This window comes from Callospermophilus lateralis, chromosome 16 (assembly GCF_048772815.1).
Source record: "Callospermophilus lateralis isolate mCalLat2 chromosome 16, mCalLat2.hap1, whole genome shotgun sequence".
Taxonomy (NCBI): domain Eukaryota; kingdom Metazoa; phylum Chordata; class Mammalia; order Rodentia; family Sciuridae; genus Callospermophilus; species Callospermophilus lateralis.
Genome location: NC_135320.1, coordinates 76,949,997 through 76,966,255, shown reverse-complemented (window position 1 = coordinate 76,966,255; position 16,259 = coordinate 76,949,997). Strand labels below are relative to the sequence as shown.

General features: G+C 43.8%; 1 protein-coding gene across 3 annotated transcripts in view; it reads right to left on the bottom strand.

Annotated features, from left to right (window-relative positions):
• Window positions 1–3,939: 3,939 nt before the first annotated feature.
• Nsmce2 (NSE2 SUMO ligase component of SMC5/6 complex) overlaps window positions 3,940–16,259 on the bottom strand; it is a 221,129-nt gene continuing 208,809 nt past the window's right edge. For all 3 annotated transcript variants that reach the window (XM_076836113.1, XM_076836114.1, XM_076836115.1), the window contains 3 exons: window positions 11,435–11,535; window positions 10,946–11,052; window positions 3,940–4,228 (listed from right to left, as the gene is read on the bottom strand). In XM_076836113.1, the coding sequence (XP_076692228.1) occupies window positions 4,111–4,228; window positions 10,946–11,052; window positions 11,435–11,535 (326 nt within the window). In that variant the 3' untranslated portion in view covers window positions 3,940–4,110. The remainder of the gene's footprint in view (window positions 4,229–10,945; window positions 11,053–11,434; window positions 11,536–16,259) is intronic.

The following is a 16,259-nucleotide window of genomic DNA, read 5'->3' as shown; positions in this document are numbered from 1 at the left end:
TTAGTAATAATGCACTGTAGCCTTGAAATTTGCCAAGAGTAGATCTGAAGTGCCGCACTACACAACACTCAACCTCGCTCCTGCCTGGCGTGGTGGTGCACACCTGTAACCCCAGTGACCTGGGAGGCTGAGGCAGCAGGATCTCACAAGTCTGAGGCCAGCCTTGACAGACAACTTAAGGAGAATCTGTCTTCAAATAAATAAATAAATACAAAGGGCTGGGGATGCAGCTCTGTGGTGGCGTGCTCATGCCTGTTTATTGCCAAACAGTTTTCCATGGTATGCATTCGGTGTGTTTGGTTTCCTCATTCACCAGTTGGACCTCTAGACTGTTTTCATTTTGTTGCTCCCACAAACCATGCTCTTACGAACATTTATACACGAGTCTCTATGAACAGATGCTTTTATACAGGAGTGGAATTACTGGGCCTGTGATAAGTTTAACTTCTTAAAATGCCAAACTATTTCCATAGTTGCAGCATCAATTTGCATTTCTGCAAGCAGTGCAGAAGGGTTCCCGTTCCTCGTTCTACCTGCCTCTTTTCAGAATAATTATCCCCCTCCATGAGTCTGAGACAAGCCAGATGGTCTCCAAAGCCATGGATTTTCCACCCCTCCGGGAATCCACCCCCATCCCATTTCCCAATCAGAAGTTTTTGAGAGCTTTCTGTTAACTTGTTTGGAATCTTGTTACCTGACTTCATATTTCTTCCCTTTGCACGACTTGCACACAGCACTCACATACCTCTTACGGAATGTAATTTTTTATTTTAATTGTTGTGCTGAAGGGCCTCTACCACCAAGCTGCACTTCTAGCCTGGAGTTTAATTTAATTTTTTAAATGTCTGCAACAACTAGACAAGTCCTACAGGGGGGATTTAAAAAAAAAAAACTATTTATAAGACTAGCAGAAAACATGGCATTAACTACGCCTTAAAAATACTTATTGAAAAAATAATTGAAGATTCAATGTACCCATTTGGCTCAAATATATATTAATTTCCATGTCAGCCTATTTCCTTCAAAAAGGCCACATACTTCCCACAGGACCTATTAGTTGAATATATGACAGAATCTTAAAAGCTTTTTTTTTTTTTAAAAAAAAAACCTTACAGAGATGTCCAAGTGTCCTAGTTGTTGTGAAAACCAGAGCCCGGTGGAGATGGGTTGTCCAAGCCCGTGCTAGTCAGGCCCGTGAAGGAGAGCGAGCGCCTCTCAGGGAAGCCCTGCCATAACGGGTGGATGCTGGGAGAAGAGGGGAGTGTTGGAGAGAGAGGAGGGGTGCTGCCCTGTGGTTCAATCCTGAACGCCAGGCCAGAACTTCAATCTACGGGGACGCATGGTTTCGGGGTGTGCTGTGAAGTCACCCAGGCAGCGTCCTAGCCGACTAACAGGGGAGGGGCAAGGTCAGTTAGGAGGCCAGCTGGAAGGCTGGTCAGTCTCAGAGCAGGGCAAGGAGGGAGGCCTGGACTTGGTGGGGTCTGCAGTGAGAACCGGGGCAGGGGGGAACCCCAGCTGTACTAAATGTGGGGATGACTGGAGCCTGAGGCCCGGGACATGGTGGTCTCAGTCACAGCACTAAGGGAGATGGGCAGAAGTGCTGGCCCGCTGGTCATGTACTGCCTGCTAGGGCCCTAGACAGAGCCATGGGCCAGTGCAGCCTGCTGATCAGTTCCCATACAGGCTTGGCCATGTACAAGCATGTGACACTGGCAAAGGACTTGATGACTCAGCCTCGGTTTCCCCATCCGTAAAATGAGGTAATAGCAGCTACCTCCTGGGGCTGTGGGGAGGACTGGCTTGCGTGAAGCAGTGAGATGCCCTGGCCAGTCGTCAGTTCACGCCGGCCTTGGGCCCTCAGTCCTGCAGGTTTCCTCTGTCCTGGTCAGGGAGCGTCTGCCTGGAAGCAGCACCCACCATAGGTGTTTCCAGCAGGACACTCCACGTCGGGAGTTTTCCAAGGTGAGAGAAATGATCTTTTGGAGTCTGTGGCAATGTTTTAAACTTAAAAATTTGAAAGCCTCTTAAAAAAACTATTATTAAAAAAATGCCACGTCTACACAAGTGTCCAAGTGTCACGTCAGCTGTATCTGGAACATTATTTAGCTGCAATGTGTGGTTTTCAAATGTCCCTCATGGGGCTTTGGGGTCACTACAGGTAGGACTCTGGGACTGTGTGGGCCAAGGGGAGAAGGAAGCCTACCTCCTCTTTAAGCTGTCTTATGTGTTGGAGTTTTAAGTTAGAGAGCTATGATTTCATTTGAAGAAAAAGTTCCACTTTTGTTGAAAACTCCTGTAAAAAATTTAATAAATACGCCAGATTAATAATAACAATGAAATCATAAAACATTTAAAAATGAAAATAAACTTTATATAAAACTTCAAATACTTTAATTGGCTAGACAAATTTATAAAACAGTTTCTGAAAACTAAAGAAGAAAAAATTTCACAGGATACAAACACCATAACTTTCCCACAGTGGAATGGTGTTATTTTGCATTTTTCTAACTGGTATTGGTATTCACTGCAATATACCAGGATTCTCTTTAGAAAGAATTGGGAAAATGCAAATCGAACATTGGGCAAGCATTTGTGCATGTCCCTATCTGTTTAGGAAACAGTATTTCACAAAAGAACCACATTCCATGAAAAGTATGTTTGCTCTGGCCTCAACATCGCCGTTTCCTCAGGAAAGCCTGATTCAGATAAAGCATGTTAGGAAACTCAAAATCACTTTGTAGGCAAGTGAATGTCATGAAAATGTTTCCAAAATTAATTCTGCCATGTTGAATCACGCTTTAACTCAAATATGTGTTAATATTTCACGGCCTTCACTGCCATGTAGTTGCCAAGCCCAGTTATTTCCTTCATTTCAGTTAGACTTATTTTTGCACATGTCTATTTGTAAAAGCTTTGGCTTTTAAATGTGATCTCTGAATATATTTTTAGATCCTAAATAAATCAACTGGGAGAAGGAGAGCATGGAGTTAAGGATGAAGACCTGGGGCCAGGCGACTGAAGCGCTGGTGCCAACTTATCCACGTCCTAGGTTGGCGACTTTCCCCAGATTACTTTATTTCTCTGTGCCTGTTTTCCTCACCCACAAAGTGGACATGATGCAGTTCCTCTCTCATCAGGCTGTGAAGCTCACAGAAGTCAGCTATATGTAAAGTGCTCTGACTAGCACCTGGTACACAGCAAGCACTCAGTAAGCGTCAGCCATCATTAGCTATTCATGGTTTCCTGGTGCATTCAGGTATGCTTCACTGGATTTAATTCAATAGTCTGGTTGATAAAAGTTCATTAAGGCAGACAACAGATTAGTGCTTTTCATGTAACCAGAATGTCATTCAAGACACTCAATCTAAAGGTCCTAGTGCTCATACTCTTGGGGCCACAGGGCCTGGGACAGCATCTCCTGAGCGCCTTTACTTTATAGTGAGGCTCCGGGGACCCCTGGACTGGGGCACTGGCAGAGAGCACCCAGCAGAGCCCAGAGCAGCCAGGGTATGCTTGCTGCAGACGACACTTTAGACCATGCAGGCTGCAGTGATTCCCACCATGGAATCAATCATTGTGGCCCTGGTGAGCCTGTTACCCGAGAATGATGCCATTCAGGAAAGACAGGACAAATAAAAGCACTTACAGATTCAGAACTGTCAATTATACAAAGTCATAACAGGAAAGTAAACTGGTTTGCTTGTGACTGAATGCTATCATTTACTAAACTTATAAAAAAGGCTTTTCAATTAGGGAATTTCTTTTTTTTTTTTTTCATTCAAGTATCAGTAAAAACAATTATAAAAGTTATTCTGATGTATAAGAAATAGAAAAACCTGTAACTTTGGAACAATTTATACCAGGAGGTGTGCAGACAGGACATGCGACAGGTAATACAAGTTTTATTTCAAATGATAAAACACTTAAAAATAAACAATGTAATGTGCTTGCATTTTTATTATGTAACTTGAAAAAAATGCCTTGGATTTCACTTAAACCATCAGTTTTAACCCAAACCAAGTATGCGGAGCAGCCAGTCCTGAGCTGCTCTGACAAGTGGCTGGCGGGGGCGGGGCGGGCTGCTGACTCCCCGTGGCGAGGGGATCCTTTCTACTCAGGCTGGCGGTACTTCTTCTTGTTGTGGCTCTCAATCGCCCTTCTCAGTGCTTCATCCTGGATGAGATCAGACATTCTTATATCCGTGTGGCTGCAGCCAATTTTGGGGCAACTGTAAGGGAGAAAGAAAATCAAGTCAGTCCCCTGGACTCTGATGCCTTAAGCAGAAACTTTCACATTCAAGTATTTAAAAGAAAAAAGTGAGAACATGTTAAAAATCACACTGACGAATGCTCACTTAATTCTTCACTGAGGACCCACCCGAGCCAGATTCTGTCCAGGGGCCAGGGACACCAGCAATGTACCAGCGGGGCTCTTGCCTTCCCTTCTAATGGGAGGGACAGACAATCACTAAGTGACCAAACAAATGCTCCAAGTTCAGGTGGCGCTGAGTGCAAGAGGCAATGAAGCGAGATCAAGGTCAAGGGAGGTCCAGGGGACAGTGCGTTGGGGCTGGTTGTCCCGGGATGGAGCCAGGCAGCCTCTCCAGACTGCTCTTGAGCGAGCCAAGGAGGCCTGCTGGATGCTCTCAGTGAGAGTAAGGCCTGGTCACTGAAGCAACCAGACAAGGGGGGGCCTAGGAGGTGACGTCAGGGGTCTAGTGGGGCTTTGGGCTTATTTTAAGTAGGAAGAGAAAACCCTGGAGGCTTTTGAGACAGGGGAGGGATATGACTTAGTTTCTATTTAGAAAACTTTACCCCGGCTGCTTAAAGGAGAACACAGGTCCATGGGCAAGAGTGGAGCAGAAAGGAGAATAGTGTGGTGTCCCATCCCCAGGAGGAGCCAAGGGCAGTGTGGCTGATGGTGGCAGCAGGTGGAGTGTAGGGGAAAGGAGAGGTGGGCAGCTGGGCACCTTGGCGTGCCCTTCACTGCAACAGGAATAACGGGGGAACAGGCTGGGGATGGAACCAAGTCTTGACTCTCTGTGCCGTTTTGCATGCCCACGAGGCTCCCGGGACCTTTGGGAGGCCTGTGGCTGAGGAAAGCAGCATGAGTCATCCAGGAAGCAGTGGACACAAAGCCTGCTTGGTTTAGATGGGGCCTTCTGCAAAGGTAGGGGGTTGGATGAAGTCACCCGATTTCTTCTCACTGGGAGCCAGATTTGGGTAGGGTCAAGGGCCCGGTGTTTGGGGTCAGCTGACCTAGGCCTGGACTCTACCATTTTGTTCCTTTCTTTGTCGGTAGACAAAACCAGAAATGTCCAGCCACCTCCTGGCTGGCCGTCCAAAACCTTCCTCCCCATATTCCTAGAGAGGCCTAAGGGAGAAGCCAGCACAGTTGTGAGTGCAGAACACGGCAGATTCACTCCCCCCGGCGGGGCCTCTGTTGCCCTGATGTAAACTGTGTGGAGTCCCCGTTTCACAGGGTGACAGGTAACATGGTGCTCCCTAAAGTTCATTCCCTTCTCTGTCTCCTATGACGGTCACGTTCCCTGATCATCATTCTTCAAAGAAGTTTTCAAGTTCCTGGCCCATCCACATCTCGCATGTACCCAGGGCACATGCTCATTAGCTTCTCTAGGGACAGCGCTGTGCAGGCTTCACCAGACAGCTGTGAGGTGCCACCCAGGCTCAGTCACGCCAGCAGCAGTTCTCCAAGAAGCCCCAGTATGACTGAAAACAAGTAAAGAGGAAAGACAGCAATGAGAAGAGGCAGGAAGATGGCCCTGAGCTCTAAGTTATCTAGTGGCAGAAAGTCCAACAGCAAAATACGAGAGAAAGATCTTCCTGGCCCTGGTCTCTGGACAAGGAGTCTTTAAGTTAGAGGGACATTCATCAACGTAATGAATAATAATCATGTGTCTGATAATCTTTTAAAATACGAAAATGTGCCCTGTACAGTCAGGAACAAGTGTCGAATGATGTGACAGGAAGGGGCCCAGGCTGCCTTGGCCCAGGTAGGCAGCACTCTGTGGATCTGGCTTTGCATTAAGCTAAGGCTTGAGGAATGTACACTTTAAAAATGTATAGTTTTTTAAGCCCTTAGTCCCTGAACTCTGAAGTCTCAAAGGGAATTATTTCTCCAAATATGAAAGCAAGCAGTCGAGAATATGAGGAAGATACAGGTACTATGGAGAGTTCAGCAGAGGAAGTTCTCCTAACAGCTTCCAGGGCCTGAAAGGACACAGGGATAACTCTCCTTCAATCTGCCCACCAAGCATTGCCTGCCAGGCCTCCCACCTCCGCTGCAGAGAGCCAAGTCTAACTCTAGCAGCCAGACGGTGAATAAGCTGGGGACAGGGAAGTGGAGAGTGAGGTGGGAAGGACTTCCTGATGACATCAGTGGTGCTGGTCAGTAACTGAGGACACTGAGAACGTCGGCTAGAGTTAACACCACTCGCAGGCAGAATAGCACCCCTTTGTTTGCTTCAGTGGGTGGGAGCCCAGAGAGACCTGTGTCAAGGAAAGAGGTTTGAGCTCACTTAGGGGACAGGCTCTGGGGACAGTAGCAGGAGGCAAATAGCACCCCCAAGGGGAGCCAGATGGTCTAATGACAAAAACAAACAAACAAACAACCCCCCCCCCCCCCACAAAATAAGGCAAAAACAGAAAACAACCTAGAGTGACAGAGACCTGGACTCCACTCCCTGGCAAATGACTTTCTTCTGTGCCTGAGTTTTGCCCTCTCCACAGATGGGTGGAGCACGGGTCGCTGTGAGAAACGAGGACTACTAAGCCTCAGGGGCCACTCAGCATTCCCTCCAGGCCCTATCATGAGCAGCTCTTGCCCCAGCCCTTGGCTGCTGCTCCCCACTGACCAGGTGGTATAACCTGGGGTGCATGAGTGTACCTAACCAGGGAGACTTCCTGGAGGGAGGCTGACGCAGAAGCCAGGGAGAGCCCTGCTTCCTACCCCACCCGAAGAAACAAACACAAGTTTTTAAACTAAACACAACAAAAGGCCACAATGCCATGGTACTGAATCAGGGCACTCCTGCTCTGGAGAAACTCAGTGTAGGCATTAGGCCTTAATCCCCATGACATGTCGGTGAGCAGTTAGGTGTGGTGACACCCGCCTTCCGCCTGCACCACTGTCTTTAGTAGTCAGACATACAAGCCTCAAAGGTAAGGCTTATCCTGAACCTGGGTCATAGAAGGGCATGGCATTCCCTGGCATGGAGCCAGCATCCGGGTCTGATGAACAAAGGTGACTGGCCCTTAGGGGTCCCACTAGGCTTCGAGGAACCTCAGCCTGAACATCAGTTCAAGAGCACAAGAGCCTGAATCTTCTGAGTTCTTGAATCTAGGTCCCGAGAATTCCAAGCCCCAGGAGGAAGGTCTCTAGATGCCTCTGGAAATGTGAGTGGGATGGATTCCTGTCATACCTAAACACAGAGAGAAACTCCATGCTACATCCAAGTCTCAGATAATGTGTCACAAAGCAGTGAGATAAGCCACAACAGCTAACACTGTGGGCCTTGCTGACCCTACAGCTATTTGTTTAGCACTCTGGACTCCAAAACAGAGCTTTCTCAAAGTGCTGTGATTTTCTTTTCTTCGTTTCCTTTTTTTTTTTTTAGAGAGAGAGAGAATTTTTTTATGTTTATTTTTCAGTTTTCAGTGGACACAACATCTTTAATTTTTATTTATTTATTTATTTTTTATGTGATGCTGAGGATTGAACCCAGCACCCCAGGCATGCCAGGCAAGCGCGTTACCGCTTGAGCCACATCCCCAGCTCAGTGCTGTGATTTTCTACTGCCAAGCTGTGCTGGTCCAGATATAGAACGGACCTCCTGACCATTCCTGGGTTCCCTAGAACTCTGAAGTGATGTTCATTCCCGCTTCATAGCTGAAGAAGCTGAGGTCTAAAGGTCCGATGGCTTGCTGGTAAACACAGTTGAACCTACATTTCTACTCCACTTGATCTGGTTTTATGTGTTCTGAGATATGACTGTGTGTTAACTGTAGCTACTGTTCATCAAGAAAGCAAAACAACGACTGTGATAAAATTAGAAATATTCACATGAAAGTCATACGACAGCCTTATTTGTAAGATGATAGTCTTAGGATTAAGATATATTTTAGGAAATTGTTCTAACTACTGTACTTGGGGCGAAGGTCTATATAGCCAGTGGAGAGAGCACGTCCTAGGTCTGAGCATGCTCAGCGGGGTCCAGACAGTGCCTGGTAACTCAATGACCTGTAACTCCAACCCAACCAAACACAATTACAACAATCCAGGAAGAAGAAGAGATTTCTCAAACTGGATGTGTCACAGACATTTTTAAACAAAGGGAATCTGGTGCTGCTCATCTAACATGTATCATGGGAAATGACACCAGTTTGTGCTGAACCAGAAACCTCTGGAGTAAGTGGTGAACAGGCCACGGATTCTAATCTGCTGCCAAATGTGCCTGGAACTGAGGACCTGCCTGCTCTTCCCACTGGCTCCCATGGTACCCAGCACTCTATTTTCCTCCTGTTTGCTGGTGAATGTTTAGTCTGCTTTGCTGGATCATCTTCATCTGATTGATACTGTTGTTGACTAACAATGCTGTTTTGAGGTTGATATCAGGATCTGCAACAGGGCTGAGGGAATCTTGCTGGCTCTCCACTGGTGACTGCATCTACTCCAGGGCTGTCTCTGATGACAGATGAGTGGGTTTGACTTCTCTATATAACCTCATCATTGCCAGCTCAGAGTCTTCTACCAAATTCCAACCCCACATTTCCTACACCTCCTGGACATTTCCAAATGGTTGTATTCCTGATACCTCAAACTCAGCATGACCAAAATAGTCTCTTGTAATCACTTCTAAACATGTTCCTCTAACCACCATCCGTGTCGGTACCCAGATTAGAGATGAAAGCATGCTCTTACACACACCATGATCCTTGCCTCCATCTGCGAGCTCATTCTCTATGATGTAATTTACTGCAAAAGATCCTGAGTTTCTCACATTCATCCTCTTTAATCTTTTGGGGTAACTTCCTCTAGCTTGGCTTATCTTACTCCCTGAAAGCTCTGCAGTCTCCCATGCCTACAGAGTAATAAGACTGGCGCAGTTGCAGACGGTATAGGCAGTTAAAGCTGGAGGATGGTGGCAGCGGGATAATGTTTACTGAGTCTCATCTCACCATCTCCCAAGTCCCTTAACTACTTTTCCTGTATCTTATTCAATTTCCAAATATGCCAATGAGACAGTTACGACTATTATCAACAATTTACAGATGAGGGAACTAGTGAAATCATGAAAGTGGCTAGAAGATTCTCCTTCACCATTCTCTGGAATTCTCATTTCTCAAGGACCAGTAAAAAAAATACCTTCTTTGTAAATCTGCAGAGTTCTTCCACTTAGACTCAGTTGTTATTATTAGACTATGAGAATTTGCAGAGTGTCAGACACTCAAAAAAATATGACAGAAAAAACTTTTCTAAATGATGTTACTCAAGTGCTTGTAAATGTCATGTGCAATAAATAAATAAAGTCAAAGGATGCTAGAAAGTCAAAGTATGTACCTAAGAGGATCCATCTAATTGCAGTGGGTGTCTCTGTGATGCACCTGGGGCTAGTGGTGAGAAATGTGCTGTGCCAGTCCTTGCCCTTTCCAAGCCTGACCCTAGAGAATATCATCAACTGTAAGAAGGAAGAGGCATCAGATCAAACTAACCAGGAGAATCTATTCTTAGCTATTATGTTGACATTTTTTGCTTGCTGGAGAAGGAACACAGAAAAAAAGTTAGAAGGAGATGGAGACTTGGAAGTCTAGAAACAAAGAAAACTATACTCAGAAGAGAAAGTGACAGGTTCACTAGGGAAATATGACATTTCAACCATAAGGAGGAAATGAAAACATTTAAAAATGCACTAACAGTCTATGTTTTGCAACCATTAGGACACAAAACTATTATTCTAGAATAGATATTGTAAATTACTTGATTAAATGACCATCAGGATAGTTCCAGTCTCCAATGCCCTATCACTAAGTCCACACCCGGGTGAAGAGTCCTGGGGAATTCCAAGTTGTGGTTTGGACCAGGAGATTTCTGGGTGGTGGAGCAGCAGACCACACTTCAAAGCAACTGTTATCAGACGCCTAGTGAGAGCTGCTCACACCTGCCACTGCAGCCCCTGCACAAGTCAGTGATAAGAGCACCAAACAGAGTCAAAGTCAAAGCCAGCAGTCTCACTAAGACTCCCTTACAGGAATAGGCTGTGGTCCCCAGGTTGGGGGTGGGGGGATGGGGAGAAAAGGGATGTTTCCACAAAACTTCCAGTTAAAAAAAAAAAAAAGAAAAAAATCTCATTGGTTAGTTATCCATGAATTTACTGAAATCTTTTGGGAAGTTATTTAAGTAATTAAATATATGAAAGTTTTCCCAAACAATTAAATCTTAATCATCAAGACCATAAGATATGAATTCTTAGAATGTTGACATCTATTTTTTAGAACAAATTATCTATACTACAGGAAGAAAAAAAAAAAGTACCATTCCTTCCTATTTGTGCAAGTGTCCATGCCAAGAGAGAACTCTGTGTCACGGTTCTCCTTTATTCTCCTCAGGCTACTTTTTTTAACAGTGCAAATTCATGAGAATCCTGTTATCCAATGATTAACATTTGATCTGACTCTTTTTCTTGGGTTTTGAGGTGTGGCTGAAGTACCACACCATGGCTTCTTCCTGAGCTGATTACTAATCTTCCCCTCTGGGTTGTCCTTCCAGAAAGCTAGCTTCCATGTTTACAGTACTGAGGAGGTGAAGTGATGCAGGAGACGGGTGAGGAGCTCTTCCCCAGCAGGATACACGGCCCTCGACACACCCACACAGCCCCTGATGGATGACCACTAGGGAAGCCTCCACTTCCTCTCCCACATCCACTCACCAGGCCTTTTTCTTCCGTTTGTGCTTGGACTCAATCATGCGGACAATGGCTTCCTCTTCGTAGGTGTGGCCACACACTTTATTTTTCACTGGCTTCTTCATTTCCAACTGTAATCAAGGAGACATTAGGCTTTCAGGAATGATAGTGATCAACTGCCAGTGGCTTTTTTCCCTAGTCCCAGGGTGTGTATGTTTCAACTTCCCATTCTCTTGGCTTTAGATGATTTTTAGGCTTTAGATAAGGAAATGCAAGGAGACAGTGACACTAATGTCACTGAACCCTAGGGCCATGACTTCATTCCCAGATCCTTAAGGGCACAATTAACAGGAAATTCTTTCCAGCCCCAAATCTCTTTAGCCCTCATCACTTTTCTCTTCCCTTCTCCTCCCCAACTCCAAATGTGATATCAGATCAGAGAGCAAACAGGAAGCTTTCAGGGTCTGTGAAGTTAAGTGCTCTTTCTTTCAGGGGAGGAAGGAGGAAGCCTACCTGTGTAATGGGGCAGATGAAGTTGGTCTGACTCTGGGTCACAATCATATCTTCATCAACTCCTTCTGTTCCCTCGACCTCTCTGTCTGCTTGTAGACCATCTAGAGGAAGAAGGGGAGTCGATGAGCCTCCTTGGCCCAGTTTCATGCCAGAGAGAGAGGAAGGAAGGGAAGAGTGAAGGCCAGTAGTCTCTAGGGTCCTATCTGGAATTAGTCCAACAGTATAGGCCCTTGGATGCATGTGACTCTGCTCTAAAGAGAACCCTGCAGGGGACCTGATTCTGTCCAATTTTGATATGGAAACTGAGGCTCAGAGCAATAAAAAAGCGTTTTCAAAGTTCAGAGAATTATTTGTAAGTAGCCTGGGAATCAGGAAGGTCTGACCTCAGAGTCAGAGGACTGGCTTATCTGTCCCACATCTAGCTGAGAGAGACCCTGGGCAAACAAAGCAGCCTGGGTTAAAGCTTGTAGTTTTGGTTCAAAGATGAGAAGAGGTAAAGCATGTGGCTCTCAACTCAAGGAAATAATCAATAAATGGCACTGACTGATGGTGCTGAGGTTCTTAAACTTTGGGGTTGTAGGTTTAAATCCTTTTGTACTCTTCAATGTTATTGAGGACCTTAAAGAACTCTTTTCATGTGCATTATATTTATTAATATCTATCACATTAGATATCGAGACCGAAGAATTTAAAAAGTAATTATTACTTCATTTAAGAACAACAGTAACAAACCCATTACTTGGTAACATAGCTACCGATAAAACAATTAAAAGTATTATACTGCAACTGTAAGATGATCTGATATGGTGGACACCTGGATGGGCTCTTGGAACCCCAGGTCCCTGGAGCACATCTGAGACGGCTGAGCAATGAGTGGCAGGGCTGACTTTGAACATGGCACTATCTGCTTCTGAAATCCTTGCTCATTACATCATACTTGTCCCTTGCTGAGGAAAAAACAGATGACAGATGACTTCTGGAGAGTAGAATGAGATTGAACATAAAACTCTTCCTTCAGAAGAAGGGATACAGGTTGAGTATTCCTAATCTAAAACCCAAATGCTCCAAAATCCACAATTTTTTAAACACATGACACCACAAATGGAAAATTCTACTGTGACACTTCATGCATGTGTAGAATTATTTAAAATATTGTATAAAATTACTTTCAGGTTATGTGTATAAGGTGTATATGGAACATAAATCCCCAAGTTATCTCATTAGATATATGCAAATATTTCAAAATTGAAAAAAAAAAATCTCAAATCCAAAACACTACTGGTCCCAAGAATTTGGAATAAGGGACGCTCAACCTATACTTGACATTTGTTGATGGTGTATTCTTTCTTCCTTCTTTCTTTCTCCATTTTCCTCCCTTACTCATTTTCCTCTTCCTTTCCTTTTAATACCGACATAAAATAATACAGACATAAAAATGGCTTCCCTGTTAATATGTGGAAGGGAAGTTCTTGTCACTGGTTCAGATGGTTTGTAAACCTTTCAGCTCCACTGAACTGGCTTTAGGTCCCCAACTAGGAGTGTCTCTCTGGAAAGATACTACTGGGGGCAGGACAAGGACCTTGGTGCTCTTGGTACAGGTCATCCAGTGAACTGGTGGCTGGAAGCCAAGGATTCTGCTTCCAACTCCCCTGCCTTTTGTAGGGGTTTCTCCTGTTAGCAGACTATTGCTATTTGAATGTCAGCTTGAATGTCCCCCAAAATGGCTTTCGTTTCTTGAAGGAGAACATCCCTTAGAACTTCCCAAGCAGAGCATTTTTAACCACAGGGCATTACTGTGTGATGCCTGGGGCCTTCTACCTGGTGCCTTCTAAAAATGCCTAGGACCTTGGAATCCACTTTTGGTTTGAGCATCCTTCAACCAGAAACCTGAAGTGTGAATTTTTTGAGAATGAAAATAATGCCCCCATCTCCAAGTTTTGGATTTTGAAGCATCTGGGATTTGGGGTTTTTGGATTAGGGATGTGCTCAACAGGATAGTCTACATAAATATTACAAAATCAGAAATCTAAATCTAGCTCCAGGCATTTCAGATAAGGGATACTCAATCCTTTAGTCAAAATAGAATAGCTATACAATTAAAATTAGTGTTAAAAATCTACTAAATGTAATGTTAACTTTACTAATTATTGATTTGGTTAAACAAATTCATTTGGAAGCAGTGTGTAGACTGGATTCAATTTTTAACTTAATAAAAATTCCCAACTATGCTGAGATAATTGCTGAAAAACTAATAATTATATATTAAATTGTTTTTTTTTCTTTTTATGGTAATGGGGACTGAATCCAGGGTTACTCTACCACTGAGCCTTATCTACAGTCTTTTTTAATTTTTAAGACAGGGTCTTGTTAAGTTGCCCAGGCTGGCCTTGAATTTGCCTTAACATCCTAAGTAGCTAGGATTATAGGTATGTGCCTCCGTGCCTGGTTAAATCTCAGTTATTTGTAGCCAATCTATTTTAAACAAAACCTGTAAAAATATTTTCAAAAAGTTTTCAGACAAAAATTATATATTTCAAACAGAAGGTGCAATATTCTAGCATATTTGCTGTCATGTGAGGTAGAGTCTCTGAAAATATTGCTCACTCCCATGCAGGGTCTCATGCTTCCCCAGAACCATCCACAGTGCAAGAGTAAAGTTTCAGTTTGAAAGAGTCTTTTTATCAACCCAATGGCTCAGGGAAGTTGGACAGGTAAGGAGAAAATAGGCTAGGAGCTATTCTGTCTCTTGGATTCACTTTTCAAAGCCTTCTCCTATGGGTTGCTACCTCCGATTTCTGATTTTATGCTTGATAGTCAAAATAAAAGTAGCTCTTTGTCAATTTCTTACAGGGTTTATTGTGAACTGATGGCAGATTTCTGACTATAAATGGTACACTGTGGAATTCACCGGAAAATCTGTTAGATGTATAATAGAGCGCAGCTGATGTGAAAGACGGAGGGTTTGTTGGTTATTTTCTATTTTTAAATTTCAAAAGGTAGAGGAAGCGAGAAAGCCGAACTCAAATGTAATGCCAACCAGCAGGGAAGGCTGAGTGGGGAACTTCAAAACTGTAGGTGGCTTCCAGCATCAGAGACCATGAAAGAAAAAGGTAACGGAAGTGAGACGGGGCAGACTGCCAACAGTGAGTAATGGCCACAGACTGAGAGCCTAAAAAGAGAAGGATTTTCAATAGCTAAATTTCTGGAAAGGACAGCATTTCCTCACCCCTAGTCTGTATTTATAGAAAGTGATATTAAGGTTAGGATTCTACAATGTGCTAACAAAAGGTCACATCTCACAATAGGTATCACTGACAAAACTCTGTGATAAGCATGGTAAAAGGAAGACAGGAGAGAAAAACAGAAACCATCTACTACAACCACAGACATTTTAAAACCTAGGTTATCTATCCTAGGTCTCTCATTTAATTTAGGAAATTCAGATCCAAAGAAACTGCAGGTCTTGTCTGAAGTCATGCAAGGTATTTAGTAAGTCAGCGTGCTGTTCAATGTTCCTGGACTGGTCCATTTGAAAACTAAAATCAGTACACTGGTTCTGGGAGTAGCTCCTGCACCAAATTATTATTTCATTAATAAAAATAATAACTCAAGTTTACTGAAGATCACAGAGTGGCTACTGTGCTAATACAGAGTATTTAATTTCATTTTCACAACATACCCATAAATAATGACTCTTCTGTTATTCCTATTGTGCTGACAAAGAAACTTAAGCCTCATGATATTTTTAAGGCAAATGTAGAAAATAATAAAGAAATAATTGGATTAAATTAGTTCAATGTTTATTAACGAGATCATAAAAATTTTTATGGTAAATAACAGTCATATTATTTTCTACAGTTGGCCCTCCATATCCCAGGGTTCTGCATCCATGGATTTAACCAACTAAAGATCCAAAATATTCAGAAAAAACTGTGTCTGTACTGAACATGTACAGATGTTTTCCTTGTTATTGTTCCTTAACATAGTATTTACATAATATCTACATTATATTAGGTATTATAAATATTCTGGAGATGATTTAAAAATCTATGGGAGGTAGGCTATATGCAAATACTATACCATTTTATACAAGAACTGCTGATTTTGGTACCCACGGGGGTCCTGGAATCAATTCCTCATGGATACTGACTGACAACCATGTACATATATATATATATATACACGAACAAGATACACTGTTAGAAGCGTATGCCAGCTGTCAACTCCTGAAAGACAGGTCACAGGCCCACACCTTAAAGCCAGATGCTTGGGCCCAGGGTCCAAGTGCCACTCTGAGGAGGAGTCTGGACAAAACAAACATTTATAGCATTCCTGGGAGGGCAGCAGGGTAGGGGTTAGGTAACTTAAACATGACTTTTTCTTGATGTCATAAAATGAACACTAGAAGGAAGATGTCACAGAAATGCTTGAAGTAGTATCTTTTCCCCAAAAGTCAACAACATGGCCCGGTGCAGCATAGGTGGCGGTGGCAGTGAGGGCACTTACTGGACCCCAAGATGTGGATTAGTGGTCAGTCAGTTATGCTGCTAGTGACTTTGCTGCTGAAAGCCAAAGCTTTCATTCCCTTTCATTCCCCACATCTAACACTTGGTGAGTTCCTCCAACTCCAGTTCTAAGCCATATTTCTACCCTGGCTCCTTCTCCCATCTTCTCTTCCCTGCATTTTTCAAAGTACTACTGCCCCCTGCCCAGATGTCTGCAGTAGCCTCCTGACTGTTCCAACACAGGCCACAACCCCGCAACGGGCCCTGGGTGATCTTGCCCTTGCCACGCTCTCTGACCAGTCCCTTTCACTCGCCGTGCT